The 15901-nt window shown below is 39.5% G+C and overlaps 2 protein-coding genes across 2 annotated transcripts in view; both read left to right on the forward strand.

The window, feature by feature from the left end:
* Positions 1-11345, forward strand: part of mmp24 (matrix metallopeptidase 24) — a 58222-nt gene extending 46877 nt beyond the window's left edge. The window contains exon 10 of the mRNA XM_047347553.1: positions 4751-11345. Coding sequence (XP_047203509.1) covers positions 4751-5106 — 356 coding nt within the window. The 3' untranslated portion in view covers positions 5107-11345. The remainder of the gene's footprint in view (positions 1-4750) is intronic.
* LOC124856749 (nuclear factor 7, brain-like) lies at positions 39-2143 on the forward strand. Its single transcript, XM_047347554.1, has 2 exons — positions 39-191; positions 284-2143. Exon 2 carries the CDS (start codon positions 301-303, stop codon positions 1687-1689), a length of 1389 nt encoding a protein of 462 aa, XP_047203510.1. The 5' UTR covers positions 39-191; positions 284-300; the 3' UTR covers positions 1690-2143.
* Positions 11346-15901: the final 4556 nt, after the last annotated feature.

The raw sequence follows: 15901 nt of genomic DNA on the forward strand, positions 1-15901 counted from the left end.
TCCGCCCCTCACCTGACACACCTGAACTACAGCAGGAAGCAATTTGTGATCGTTGGTCCCTGCAGAGACTCACAGACGGATCAGATCCACCTTCAGACCAAACCAGCAGCTTCCTCTGAGTGAGTCCAGCTGCAGGAGAGGAACCTGGAGACCTCCAACACTGCTGCTTCAAGCTGCTCCACACACTGAAGGTGAGTTGGACCAAGAACACTCAGAGTAACTTTGAGGGACGTTAGTGGAGGAGGGAGGGAGCCATGACTGACTGGACCTTCTGTGTTTTCAGCTTCACTCAGAGACTAAATGGCTTCCAGATTAGAGGAGGATCTCTGCTGTCCGGTCTGTCAGGACATCTTCAAAGATCCGGTTCTTCTGTCCTGTAGCCACAGCTTCTGTAAGGAGTGTCTGAAGAACTGGTGGAGAGAGAAACCAGTACAAGAGTGTCCAGTTTGTAAGAGGAGATCTTCAAAGGATAAACCACCTCTCAACCTGGCTCTGAAGAACCTGTGTGAGACCTTCTTACAGCAGAGAGACCAGAGATCTTCAGAGGATCTCTGCAGTCTGCACTCTGAGAAGCTCAAACTCTTCTGTCTGGACCATCAGCAGCCAGTGTGTCTCGTCTGCAGAGATTCAGAAAAACACACCAAGCACAGATTCAGACCCATCAATGAAGCTGCTCAGCAACACAAGAAGAACCTTCAGGAAACTCTGGAACCTTTGAAGAAGAACCTGAAGCTCAGGAAGAAAGTTCAAGAGGAGTTTAATCAGACAGCAGAACACGTGAAGGTCCAGGCCCGACACACAGAGAGGCTGATTAAGGAGCAGTTTAAGAAGCTTCATCAGTTTCTAGCAGAGGAAGAGGAGGCCAGGCTGGCTGCACTGAGGGAGGAAGAGGAGCAGAAGAGTGGGATGATGAAGGAGAAGATGGAGGCTCTGAGCAGAGAGATAACAGCTCTTTCAGCCACAGTCAGAGCCACAGAGGAGGAGCTGAGAGCTGAAGACGTCTCCTTCCTGCACAACTACAAGGCTGCAGTGGAAAGAGTCCAGCGCTGCCCCCTGCTGGATGGTCCACAGCTGCCCTCAGGAGCTCTGATAGACCAGGCCAAACATCTGGGCAACCTGGCCTTCAACATCTGGAGCAACATGAAGAACATGGTGTCCTACACTCCTCTCATCCTGGACCCAAACACTGCTGGTTCAGAACTCTTCTTGTCTGAAGATCTGACCAGTGTGACTGAAGGAGAGGAACAGAAGCTTCCTGATAATCCAGAGAGGTTTGATGACTGGTGGTGGTCTGTCCTGAGTTCTGAGGGCTTTAACTCAGGGAACCACAGCTGGGATGTTGATGTTAGAGACAGTGGATACTGGGAACTGGGTGTGATAGCAGAGTCTGTCCAGAGGAAGGGAATCATAAAATCTGGATTGTTGTTTATATGTTTTATTGGAGGTAAATACTCAGCATGGTCTCCACCAGCTCCTCCCACAGATCTCTCAGTACAGAAGAAGCTCCAGAGGATCAGAGTGAATCTGGACTGGGACAGAGGAAAGCTGTCCTTCTCTGATCTGGACACTAACACACACATACACACCTTCACACACACCTTCACTGACAAGATGTTTCCATTCATCGCCACTGAGGATGAAGTAACAATCTTACCGATGAAGATCTCAGTGAGCAAACAGCAGCTCTGATGTTCTCAGCATGAAGAACATAAAGTCCAAATGAAACCTTATTGATCAGATTGAAGCTCAGTGTTTTAAACAGGAAACTGGAGATGATCTGATCTGGTCTGACTGATCATCTGGTTGCTTTCAGGTCAGCTTCAGATCTGCTTAATAATCTGTCCAGATGCTACAAACTAAAGGTGACATGAAGTGGATGATGTGGAGTTTAGTTTGGTTCTGACAGCAGATCCAGGTGTGCTGATCATGAACAGGTAACAGGTGAGGTTAGTGGAGACATGAGGACCCTGGAGAGCTCTGCTGGTGGAAACCAACTGAGATCCAAACATCCAGACTGATGAACGCTGCAGAAGAAAACTCAGAGAGGTTTTCATGCTTAGTTTAGGAACATCTCAGCAGAGCGAAGGAGGTTTTCTGTTTCAGAATTGCATTTTTAAAATAAACAGATTTTATTTGTCTAAGACTGGTTGAGATCTTTCTGATGTTTGTGCAACACCAGGTTCATGTAATTAGCTGTCATTAGGGTGGGTTCTATCTAAGGTACTGGTGCCCTTTGTTATACGAAAAGTACATTTGTTAAAGACAGGAGGTCCAAAATGTTGATTACTTGAATAAATTAAAACAACACATCTGGAGCTGAAGCACCTTCAGCAGCAACAACCTTGTCTTCATGCATTCTTTAAGGTTGGCAGATGTCTTTTTCTGCTCAGCTCTCCAGAGGTCCCACCTCAATATTTCAATCAGAAGTCTTGACTTCAGTTGGGAAATGTGAAAATGTTTAAATCCTTCAGACTGTTACGTTTTAATGTAGTTCACAGGTCGTTTCAGTCATGCTTAGATCGTCTGAAGTTCTACAACAGGATGAGACAGCTGAGAGCTTCGGGGAAATTTTCTGCTAACCACCTGCAGGGAAACTGTTTCTACGAGCTCCTCAAATATCATGGAAGCTGTAAAATTAAAACATTAAAATTAGATTAAACTGTAGATCATCTGAATTCAGCAGAAAGTTTCTCTCTGAAATGACTGAGACTCACTCAGATGATGGAACCAGTCATTTTCAAAAGATGTTGGAGTTCAGTTTTCTTATTAATTTCTGGGTTGGAGCAACAGGTGCTGATGCCCTCAGGTTAGCAGAAATATGAATAATTCATCAAATAGCAGATCTGTGGTTGTTTTTAGTCTAAACTAAGATCAACAGAATGTTTTAATTCCAGTTTAAACCAATTAAAAACTACAGTTTGTTGATTTTATCCAACATGAAGAATCCTGGTTCCCAGCATCTCCTGCTCTGCATGTTTTCCAGTCTTCAATCAATGAAATCAAAGATTAGGAAGTAGGGTTCTGTGGAGTAGTTTTCAGTAGTCAATAAAATACCTGTGTTAACCTTCCCTTTACTGGGTTTGGAGAAACTGTGAGATGTTCTCCTGCAAGATGAAAGTAACAAAAGAAAAACAAATTGGACACTTTTGCATCCAAACTTTTTCAGTTCAAATTCTGGTTCTGAAGAGATAATGGGATGAAATAAACATGACAGTAGCTGAGATACCAACACTGTCGTCAGTCTTTATCACCCATTGTTTAATGACCTTCTTTTATTCATAAAAAACTAAAGTAGGAAAACTTCAGACACCAGAGGAACCCAACCCAAAAGCATCAGTACACAGAACTGTGCAAAGGAACAAAAACATTATTCTGATTAAAATATGGGGACTTTAAGTTGTTCGGGTCCATGTAGGGTACTGACCACTGATAACTAGTTAACAGAACCCTGCCAACCTTTCCATGCTATCCATCTAAGGATCACTGCAGGAGTGAAAGAGAAGGTTTGTTAGATGGTAGCGTGGTCTGCCAGGATGCATGGGTTAGAGGCGATGGCACCAACAGACAAGAGGTGGTGCTGAAGATGTTCAGGCTGTCACTGGAAAGAACCAAAAGGATTATATGAGAGTATATCAGAGAGGGAGCTCAGGGAGAGCAGTTTGGAGATAAAGTCAGAGAGATGAGGCTGAGATGGTTTGGACATGTGCAGAAGAGGGCTGGTTGGAATGCTGGATATGGAGCTGTCAGGAAGGAGGAACAGAGGCAGACCACTGAGAAGGTTCATGATAAAGAGTAGGAGGATCTGCAGAGCATTGGTGTTACAGAGGAGGATGCTGGTGAGACTGAGGAAGAGGACACACTGAGCTGCCCTCCAAAGGAAGCAGTATAAGCATTTTTACAGTGTTGAAATCATTAAAGATGATGTGGAAAACAGTGATCCTGGAGACTGTGGTGGATGTTCCTCTAACAAATTTTGGAGAAGGAGAAGGAGTGGACAACATGCAGGAATACCATATGTCTCTTTTATGTGTGTTCTGTATGAATCCTGGACTAGAGTAGGATGGTCATGGTTTGAGCTCATGTACTGGGACTGCTGGACCCGAAACATGGTTGGACTGAGCCCTAAAGCGACATAGCTGAGCGGTAGGAGGCGGTGGCCAGAAGCAGAAAACATGGTTAGCAAATAAGAGTGAAAAAGAAAGCCTCCAGCTCAGGGTATAATGGTGATAATGGTGTTTAAAACTGGGAGGTGCTCCTGAAAAGGTCTTTGGACATTGGATCAGTCAATCCTAGGATTGTCTCCATGCATTGTTCAGCCTGTATTTTTTTGTCTGGCTCAATAAATGTGTCTGCTTGCTGCTTAATGTCTCCTGACTGCAATCTTTCCTCTGATATAACTGAAGAACAGTTGGTGAGTATGTCTGCGTCTAATTCGACAGGTCCACCTTTCTAAACGTCTAAAGAGGGCTGGAAAGTTATCAGGGTCGATCAAATCTGCTGACTTTCAAATTCTGTGTTTAAGCTGAATTTGGACAGAACACACAGGTCCAGTTTCTAATGTATTTGGCTAAATCCAAACAATGTGTGGCTGAGCTGAAACAGACATGTCAGATTTTCTCATGGACGTCCATCGTTTGTGAGGATTATAAACTAATCCTTAACTAAAGTCAGCTTTAATAAGCTAAACCTAACCCTGAATATACTGTCTCTGTTTATTTCCTCCATCACCTTCCACCCCCACCCTCCTCAGACCACACCTACTTCTACAAGGGGAAGGAGTACTGGAAGTTCGACAACCAGAAGCTGACGGTGGAACCTGGATATCCAAAGTCCATTTTACAAGACTGGATGGGCTGCTACCAGTCCGAGATGGAGCGCTCTGGCAGCAACCGTGGAGACCGCCAGCTGCCTCTTGACGACGTGGACGTCATCGTGACCATAAACGACGTCCCTACGACAGTCAACGCCATCGCCGTGGTGATCCCCTGCATCCTGTCACTGTGCATTCTGGTGCTGGTCTACACCATTTTCCAGTTTAAGAGAAAAGGAGCACAGCAGAACACGATGCAGCACTATTACAAATACCCGGTGCAGGAGTGGGTATGACAGGGGACCAGAACCCTAAAGCTGACAGGGTCAAACTGTTGTCACTTTTAGGCTGGGTTACAGTCGCCAACAATACCAGAACAGGACCGGATGAAAGACGCTGTTGGCAAGAGAGTCCGGCAGCTAAAGAAACTCAGAGACAGAAGATCCAGACTTTGATTCAAAGTGTTTATGAAAAATGTTCATATTTAAGATTAATAAAACCAAACCTGGCCGACAGTGAATTAAAGTCCAGGGTGATGTGGTTTGTCTACATCTCTTCTTGGACGTTGGAAGTTCTCTTTGGACCTACAACAAACTTCTTCTCAGAGAAAACAGAGGATTTAAAGTAGTAAATGTCCACCTGATTGGGTACTACCTTCAACTTTGTTCTTCAAACAACTTTACATGTGAACTGCTTCAGTTAAACATTTGATCAGAGTTAACTAAGAAAAGAATGACAAGCAAAGATTATTTTAAATTAAACTAGAAAATAAACTAAAGGTAAAAAGGCCATAACAAAAAGAAAACCAAGGATCTGTTTGTGGATCACAGAACTCTGTTTTCAGTTATACTGAGATGGGAAACTGTTAGAGGAGCTTTTTCTCTCTTTCTTACTCACCGCGGTTCATTTTGTTGCCATAAAACTCTTTATTTTGTCAAACAGTAACAGCATCACTGATTTACGCAGCTGGATTTTACACAAGTAGAAAAATGAATTTTCTGCATAAAAGACACTTCTACAGCCTTATCTCTAAATATCATTAAGGGACTCAAGGTGCAGCAGTTGGACCATCAATACCTTTAATTAGGAAACACTGAGAGAGCAGCTTTACCTTAAATCAAAAGCTATCAAAGTGTGCATAAAGACACCTATAGGTGTGTATAGAAAACACAGATGTGCAGTGTATACAAAGTGACCTGCAGCAGAAGCCCCAAAGAAACCGAAGCTGCAGATGTATTAAGTGGAAAAGGACTGAAGTAACCTGCAGTTTTTGGCATGTAGCAGTGGTGCACACCACAATAAAGATGGTATTTATTTATTTATCTGATGTACTGTATGTTTTATACCAGCAGGTCCTCTGCTTGCTGTAGAAGTTAAACACAGTTTTATTTCTGCATGACAACATATCACCTAACAATGAAAGGTTTATTTCTAAGGGAAGACTGCGGCGAATCTTCCTCATTTTCCTCATCTTACAAGTCTTTTATCTTCCTGCTTGAATGTTGAACTCAGAGTTTTTTTTCAGCCGTCATCAAGTCCATCTTTACTGGTTTATTATGTGTGAAGGTAGAAGAGTTAAAAGCTTTTTTAGTGCCATTGCAGGAGTTGATCATAGTACGTATTAATGATATGAATCAGGCAGAAACACCGAGGTATTTATTCCTTTATTGTTGGTTTATTCATTTTTGCCTTGTGGTTTTCTCAAGTTGCAGCTCTTGTTAAAACAAAACCACATTTCTAGAAAGCTTAGAAATATCTTGCAATAAAGAACAGTTTCACATTTGTACAGAAGAGATGGTTCTACCAAACCTGTGTTAGAACATCAAACATCATACCAGAACATCAGGAACCACTAACAAGAAAGAAATTATTCAGTTGAAACTCATCTGCTCGTTGCCGACATAAACTTTACTGCAGGTTTTTAATGGTAATATTCACATTAATATAAAATATATTTATCACAGCTATAATTTACCTTCTAGTTCAACTCTGCAATCACCCCAAAATCATACTTTTATCAGGAATCAAGTTGAACTGATAAATACGTTAGTTTGTTTAGTTGGTTCCGTTGTCCTGTAGGTCCGTTAATGGTGGCTATGTTCTGTGAACCTGAGGAGAGGATCTGGACTGGAGACAGCCACCAGAGGAGTGTTTTAATGTGTGGATGAAGCTGCAGGATGGGAAGCAGCAGTTTTTATCCCACTTGGATTGTTGATGTAACTCCTTGTGCTGTAAGGACAGGAAGTAGAGCAGCCGAGGTCACATGGTGTGTGTATTAGTTTGGTTGCTGCATCAATCGCTCTCCGCTCGTCCTCCACATCCCTGCTGTCCTTTCGCTCCGTCCATCTGGGCTCGCGGCTCATCGTCCAGCTAATCATTTTCCTCTTGACCTTCAGCTGATTCCATCTGTCCTGCTGTCCCCCTCTGCTGACCTTTTGTTATGACCTTTTTGCCCCATCCATCTGTATCATGCAGCGAACTTCCTGCATTACAGTTTAAACTTTTCTATAAATGGCGAAAAGTGCCAAATCTCTCCTGCCATGGTTCAGATTTGTCTCTGCAGAAAAATCTTAATCTAAGCTGGTGATAATTTCTTCATGTTATACAGTTTAATGTATCTTTTAGATTTTTTGAGTGCAAGATTTTTTATATTTAATATTAATTTTGACCATGATCATTTTTTGAGTGCTGGGCTCCAGGTTTTCATCATTTCTGGCCCATTTCTGGAGGAGTTGACCCGGAAAGCAGTCACTCTCAGGGCGTTCTGGTATTTTTTAACTCGACTGGTCTTACAGAAACAGCAAAGCGCAGAAAAGCAGATTTAAGACATTATGTAACACCACAGCAGCAGTGCAGCTTGAACTATAAAACATGCTTTATTTAAACACACAAGCTGTTGATGTAAATGCTGTTACCTCTCTGAGGCGACGCAGGCAGAGAGATTTTAGGGGTCGTCAGTTCACTGCTTTTCATTTCTGGCCTGAAATCACTGTTCCAGTCACAGTCCAGAACATTCACTCATTTCTTCGGGTCATAAAGAGTCCTGTTTCCTGCAGAAACAACCTGGGTTATCTCCCTTCATCAGACTTTTAATGATCCGTTATGATGACAGTCTGGTTGCTCTTCGCTCACCTCTCTGTTCTGGGTCCAGCTGCAGTGAGGAGCTGCTGTTCTCAGCAGCTCAGCTTTTCAGGGTCCTGCAGCACCGTTTGGACCCAATGAGGGAAAAATCTGGTTTTTATTGGCAAAACTGATTTGGAAATAATTTGTATCGTAGATGTTGATGAATGTTTACTCCTTGCAGCAACTTAAAGTTGCTCATTATGAATTTTTATATTTATTTCTAAAAAGCAAAAGCTTTCAATCTTTATGCTTCTGTTCAGTGTTTTAATTCAAGTTTGTGTTTTTTAATATGTGATTCTCTGTTTGTCCACAGTGGTGTTAAAAGTACTAGCATTATGTTTATTTTGGTTTTGCATTAATTTATCCAACCCTTTTACTTAGACAGAATCACATACCAGCCATTGTTATTTACACTTTCTGAACATATTATCTTCTTTTGGAGTATCAGATATAACACTGATTTACATCGAACTTTAGACATTTCATTGTCTGTAGTCCATTTAGATGTTGGCAAGAAAACAAATGAATAATAAACTCACCATTTCTGGATAATGAACCCATCCTCTGAACCTAATGCCGCAGTATATGAAGCTGCACACATACAGAGTATCGGATAAGTATTCACACCCCTTTAACGGTTTCCTACTGTGTCCCATTGAAACCACCAAGTTTAATGGGTTTTATGGGACGCACCAACACAAATTGCTGCATAGCTGTAAAGCAGAAGAAAAATAATTTTTTTACAGATAAAATTCTGAAAAGTGCGGCCTGCATTTGTACTCCCTGGGTCAATACTTTGTAGAGGCACCTTTTGGTGAAGTTCCAGTTTAAAAAGGGGAGGAAACGTTTTTCCACGTGCTTGAACAGTGAACGTGAGAAGAAGATGAGATGTTCAAACCATACATCAGTGATATTGTACTTCTAGTTTAGATTTTTTCTCCTCACAAATATTGTGTTGATTGTAAAGAATAGATGGATGGAGGGAAACACTGTGAGGTTAGATCAGGGCAGTTTAATGTGTCTGAATTGCTCTGCAAGGTCCGTTTCACCTCAGTTTCTTTGGGTTTTATGCTTTCATTAAAGCAAACAAATTTATGTGGCTTAAGAAGTCAGAATCTGGTCCAGATCAACTCCTGATCTGATATTTTTTCAGTTTAGTGTTCACACTATGGACCTGTTTCTATGGGATCTTCCTCATGGACCGTCCTCATCGCTGGTTGTGCAGAAAGAGTTTTTTGCCCATTTAAACTAAAGAAAGGGCAGCTTAGTGACTTTTAGAGCCGTGAGCATTAAGATGAACTTCTCTGTCATCTGTCCACCTAAATGCCACAAGGGTTTACCTTTAGTCAGAAAAGTCTGAAGTTTGTACATATTTACTGAGATTTACACAACAGCAGTTTTCTGTGTATTTCAACAAATGTCTGTTTGTGAAAAAGAAAGAAAAGTACTTGAGGAAAACATTATAGTGATTGCATTGTTCATATTACTGACATATTAGACAAAATATATGTACCTGGGCTTGTTTTGTAGTAGTAGATGGTGTCTGCAGTCAGATTTTCAGCTGGATCATTGTTTATTTAGTTTTCTCTTCTGGAAATCAGCCTCTTTTATGGGTTTTTCTAGCAGACCTGGATTAAAGTGGCACCAAACCTCTGCTGGTGTTGGGTTTATTTAACTGCTGGCCCAACGTTCTTCTACTTCTACAAAACTGGGCTGGGCAGATCCGTTCAACACATAGCTCCAGGTTACCAGAGTTTGGTGTCATTTGTCCTCCAACTCATGATGTTCTGGAGAGTTCGGACCACAGTGAGCCGCCCTTTAAAGCTGATTATCGACTCTCAGTCACAAAGTGATGCAATGCAGAAAGTTCAGTTCAAAAAGCTGAAACCGAACAATTTAACACAACAACAATCAGCTGAAAAGCGCATTATTTAACTAGATTTTACGCAGGTCATGTATCTCAGCAGTCAGCGTCACAGCTCGCTATTAAGGTTAAATCAATAAAGAGAAAAGAGGAAGTTACAGCATTTCTGGACGTGTGGAAGATATGATGGACTAAAGTTTTTTTATGTAATAAAATCAGCTGCAAGACAAAAAAATATGGAATAAAAACTAACAGCAGATCTGTTGTTTTTTTTTAAGCAAAAGCAGCAGAGATATTTGCATGATTTCATTTTAATTGTTTGCAGCGTATTGGTTTGTCCTCGTGGCCCACTGAGCTTATTTTAAATAAAAGTCTCCACTGCAGCATTTATTATACGACCAATTTAAGGGTCGACTGGATCAGAACTTTCCGCTGATTAAAAACCGACACAAATCAAGGATATTAAAGATGCCAAGATTAAAATTTGTTTTTGTTTTGCTGATTTATGAGGGAACATATTAATATATTGTATGTTTTATAAAAAGTGTTTCTCATGGAATGATTTAATTTAGCTCATAGACAACAAACAAATAATCTGATTAATTTAAAATCTGCAGCACCAAGGTAAAACATCACAGTGTTCTTTATAAAATAACTAGAAATTCAAATCAGTTTATTCTAAAAATATTGAAATATTTTTACTTGAACCTCTTAGTCTGTAAGTTTACTGTTTTATAGGAGAGTTTAGCCTTTTTTATTGTCATTTCTGGGAAATTAATTGAAAAGAACTAAAGAGTTTTACACAGAATGAAGAACAAATGTAAATTGAAGCAAACACATATTTAACAATAATACAGATATGCAAACTTAAAAAGAAAATCATTAAAATTCCAGAGTCGGTTTTGCTACTGGATCCACATTAATCTGCTGAGCATCCCGGAGAACCCGTAGAACCCAGGGAGCCGTTTCATTTGTACAAGTCCATCTTTAACTTACCTGTCGTTGCCTTTAGTTTCTATTGTCTTTAATTATTGAGATGTAGAAGAAGAACATATAAGATATTCTGGGCAGGTTTTTCACTGCTGACTCATCAGAAAACTTTAACAGAGGCTTCAGTTGGATTTTCATAACAAACAAACTGGATTTTTCTGTAAATAACTTTGTTTGGTTTGGGGTTTTTTGAATAAATGGGTTGATTATAAAATCAAAATGAACAAAAAAAAAACATCTAATGTTGATTTTGATACGCAGAATAACAGACTTTTTTTTAACCCTGTAGTTATTTGCGGTATCAGAGGTCAGTTTATGAAATATGAAGATTGTTGTAAAACCTTTATTATTTCTCTTGTTTGCTGCATTTTTTAGACGGCTCTCATTAAGAACTGGCATGTTTCTGTTTTCAATTCCAGGTTTATTTTGAAGGATTTTATTCTGGAAAATGGAAACTGTTTTTCTCTGTTTGGGTTTGTTTGGTCGTCCAGCACCGGTTCTGTAACAACACCATGTTCTAAGAAATGTCAATAAAAATGAAGACTTCATCATCTAAAATGAGTGTTTTATTGACTCCTTCATGTTTTTGGCGGTCTATAAAACTACTCTACATCGCAAAAGGAGGCTTTAATCTTCACAAAACAATTCCCCAAATGAGTTTTGCACAAATACATTTCAGTTTTACAGCAACTGAAACACAGGTGATGACATTTTAATGTCCCTCAGACATTGCTGACTCTGTAAACAAAACGGTACAGAAAGCACCTTTCTCTTTGCAGCATCCCCACATGTCTCATATCATAACAAACTAGAGACACTCACCTTTCTAACAAGGTATAACTTGTCTTTCTAGCACCTTCTCTGATGATGTAATTTGCTTGAACATTACAGTCTACTAGCTTGCGCGCTTCTCTGTTAGCTTCCAGTTAAGTTTGCAAATGTACATTTTGATGATACAGGGTAAATGTCATAACCAAAGGCTATGTGTGGAAATATAAATGCCTTATTATTAGTAGCTAAGACTAAGATATATTTGGGACTTTGCTGCTTATAGATTGATTTTAATTAGGAGTTTTTGGTTATGCTTTTGATAGTTAGAAAAAACCTTAACATTACCCTCTAGTATTATAACACAATGAGTGTTCATTATTCAAGGTTAAGGCTTGCAGGTGTTCTCTGTCTGTATTGTGGGAAACATTTATTTAATTAAATGATGAAATGTATCTCTGTTTCTTTGATACTGTTGCTGGGGAGACATCCACAGTCAGAATGATTGTGTATGTGTGCTGCATAGCAGCGTGGGGTATAAAATGTAACGTAACGCAGCCCCCAGTGAGACGACACACAGACGTTTCCAGGTACCAGTGTAAGTGTGATGTCTCCCTCTCTGAATTCAGACTGATTTTAATAAACTTGTGGAAACTGTGGAAATATAAATGCCTTATCATTAGTAGCTAAAGCTAAGATATATTTGGGATTTGCTGCTTATAGATTGATTATTATTAGGAGTTTTTAGTTATGCTTTTGAGAGTTAGAAAAATCCTTAAACAGTAGCTTCTAATGTGGTCACACAATGAGTGTTTATTATTCAAGGTTAAAGCTTGCAGGTGTTTTCTGTCTGTATCGTGAGAAGCTGGCAGTATATTAGGGAAGCATGGTTCTCCTCTCACTGAAGATTCCTGAAGATGTGTGAGAAACTGACCATCAGCAAAAGAATGTGTTGGATGGGTGCGAGGACTTGTTATCACTCATGTAAAAACTTTGTGCTGTAATACACCTGCAGTCTGCTGGTGTGCAGCTTGTCTCTGAGTGCAGTCCTCCCTCCTGTGTGTAAAATCACCGTTATCTATTTCCCATGAGAACCAGCCTCCTACCAGCCACACACACACACACACACCCTGTCTGAACTGTCTGTTGAACTGTGTATATAAATAAAGAGATAGGGTGTCAAAACTTTGTAGTTGCACTGCAAAGTGGGCTACCCTTGTCACAAGTAAAACTGACTCTGTATCGTTCTTACCTCTGAGTTGACTGAATAATACCCAACAGAATGTGTGAGAAAACTGAGAAGGGCTGCACAACAAATGTAAAATGTATATTTCCTGTAGTATTTGTGTGTTCAATAAAAGAACGGTGCAGGGGAGAGAAAAACAGATGTGTTCCTGACTACGCAGATGCAGCACCTCTCTCCCCGGCCGGGTGAACAACTTTATTACTTAGTCCATGTTTTTCTTTCTTAGAGATTCAAGTCTAGTTTCTCGTACAGAATTTAGATGCTTTGACCAAATAAACGAACGCGCAGGAGTTTAGAAGAACAACTCCAACAAAACGTACAACTGATCTCTGACTGAGGATTGTCCTTTGGGTGCCAAATAAAAAGAGTCGGGGAGAGGTGAGCAGTGATGTAAGAGTTAACGGATGGCCAGTAAAGTTTTCCTACCTCAACATATGTCATATGTAGAAGGTCTCCTTCAATGGTAATAAGCCCTTTTTTTGACCCCATTCCCTTTTATACCCTTTTTTGGGGGTGAAAAACATATTTGGGAAAGTTTGGGCACCCTTTGCCTAACTGCCATTTCTGCCTGGCACATTGTCCTCTAAAACGTTTGTGGAACATATATGCTTCAACTTATTCAATCCAAATTTGCCACAGTTATAGTGAAGACGTGGATGAATGCAACCTGGGGGTTCTCCTAGGAATACCAAAGGATTTCCATAGTGTTCTGCAATGTTCATTTAGAAAAAACGTTTAGCAAGGCTCAAAAGTGTTTTATTTTTTCTTTGTTTAATCACAAATAAATCAGACATAGTAACAGTTACAATAGTGGTTCCACTGGAAAAATATTCTTTTATGTCTTACCTTTACACAGTACCAAAAGTTTGCATGTAGGCCTTATAACTGTGGAGCTATACTTGATTTATTTAAGGTATGTAATTTCAGGTGGAAATTGCTTTAAAACCCCTCAGGGCTTAACGTCTCTGAGGTGAAACAGTTTTACAGGTTGGACTCCTGCTGACAGATAACATGTTTGTATATATAGGTTCTCCATAACTGTAGTATTGACTTTTTGAGATATTTTAACCTCAGCTATTAACAATGATATTCAGTTTTGACATATCGAACATAAAAGCTTCAGCAACTAAAATAGCTAAAATACCAGAATATTACATTTACTTTAAAATTCAGTTTGAAGATTTAAAGTTGGTTAAAAGTCAATAATTAATAAAAGTTAAGAAAATGGTTAAAGTTACACTAAGATCATAAAGGCAATGTGTGATTAATAAAATTCCTTCTGAAACCTTTGAAACAATTGTCAGAAATTACAACAATTACAATTACAACAAACCGCTTTTGTCATGGAGTGACATTTTGGACTTGTTGGTTTATTTTGTAATTTTGATTCTCCTTATGGCTCTTTGTTTATTTCTTAAGTTATTGTTTCTATGTTCTCCGCTAGTTTCTCTGTTTACTTTAGTTCATAGTTATTCTAGTTCTTTATTTCCTCCTCTGATTTATTCTCTTGCTTAGTTTGTGTTTTCTGTTTTAGTCCTTTCACCCATCCTCAGCCTTTGTATTTGTTTCACCTGTTCCCTGTTTCTTTGATTACCTGCCTTTTGTTCCCCTCTCTGTGCTCTGTGTATATTAGTTGTTCTGTTTGTTTGGTTCCTCGCTCGTTCCTTGTTTCTATGTCGGTGATGTCTATGCTTCGTTTAAGCTACGTGTACCATGACTATGTCTTGTTCATGCTTCGTTTTGCCATACTACCTGGAGTGTGGAATAAATTATGATGCGGCTACCGAGCTCTTGTCTGCGCTTTGGTCCGACCCACAGTCCTTCCCTGACAACTTTACATTAAATTCTTCAACCTATTTAATAAAAAGGTCACTCTAAGCTCATTTAGACTGGTTTCAAATGACTAAATAAAAAAATATCTTGTTCCCTTTTATAATAATGATAAAAAGACAACTGATTTGTTGCAGTTTCTTGACACAGCGATAAAATGACCTTCAGATGCGTTAAACCTGAGCTGGAAGCAGACAGACTGATAAAATCCACAACCCCGGGTTTAAAGAGATCCGACCCTGCTCCGGGTTAAATACGGACGTCTGTAGGATTGTTGTAGATCAGGCTGATTAAAGCTTAAACCTGAAGCCTAATAAGTCACGGTGGTGGTCCTGTCATGCTGTGGGAGCTGCTTTGCTGTCTCTGTCAGGCCCTGAACATATTAAAGTATTAAATATGCTGTTTGACACCATGATGTTTTTAGTCAAATATTTATTAAACAGTGTCAGAAAAGTTCAGATTAATGATTACACTTTGCTGCTGTTATAGCTGAATTTTCCAGATGAGGGACAATAAAGGATATTTCTATTCTATTCTATTCTAGCTGGCTCAGGAGAAAAAATGGAACATATCTGCTGCTTTTTAATCGTCTAACTGATAAAAATGGTTTGTTTTGATTGCTTCTTACAGTTTTTTTTTTGTGTGTATTGGGAAACATTTAGCAGTTTTCACTCTTTGTAGTTATTTTTGATGTAAATCTGCAGGTTTCTGAATTGTTTTGTGTCTGCAGCATAATTAGCCATAAAATTGATCAGATCATAGATGTAATAAAACTACCTGTTGGACTGTTAATCTGCTTTAATGCACTTTATGGCTGCTGGGTTAAATGGTTGTGATAAGTCCAGAATCTGTTTTATTATCGAGGTTCTGCTTCAGTTTCCACCAAACAGAACAGCTGCAGTCAGACACAGCCAGAATGGTTACTAGCAGGTGACTCCTGTTAGTAACCTGAGTTAGTACTTGTCACACTGGATTTAATTTGAGGCAACCAGAGTAAAGGGGGTCAAACAATGTGATGTATATTCAGGTTTTATCCAACAAGATTTAAGGAAAGATATTTTGGAATATGAGAAATAAAAGTTAAATTACCACATTATCTGCTGTAGCAAGATTTTCAAAATGTTACTTTTCATCTTTATGTTTCTGCACACAAATCTTAAAAGATCATTTCTAAAATTATTTTAATGTTTATGCATTTTTATTAAGTTTCTCTTGCTGACAGGATTTATCGTCCTGATGTGGAACACTGAAAAACTTTAGAAATCCTTTG

This window comes from Girardinichthys multiradiatus, chromosome 20, assembly GCF_021462225.1.
Source record: "Girardinichthys multiradiatus isolate DD_20200921_A chromosome 20, DD_fGirMul_XY1, whole genome shotgun sequence".
NCBI lineage: Eukaryota > Metazoa > Chordata > Actinopteri > Cyprinodontiformes > Goodeidae > Girardinichthys > Girardinichthys multiradiatus.

Coding starts and splice junctions, on each gene's coding strand:
- LOC124856749 (XM_047347554.1), top strand. CDS start 301: ATGGCTTCCAGATTAGAGGAGGATCTCTGCTGTCCGGTCTGTCAGGAC.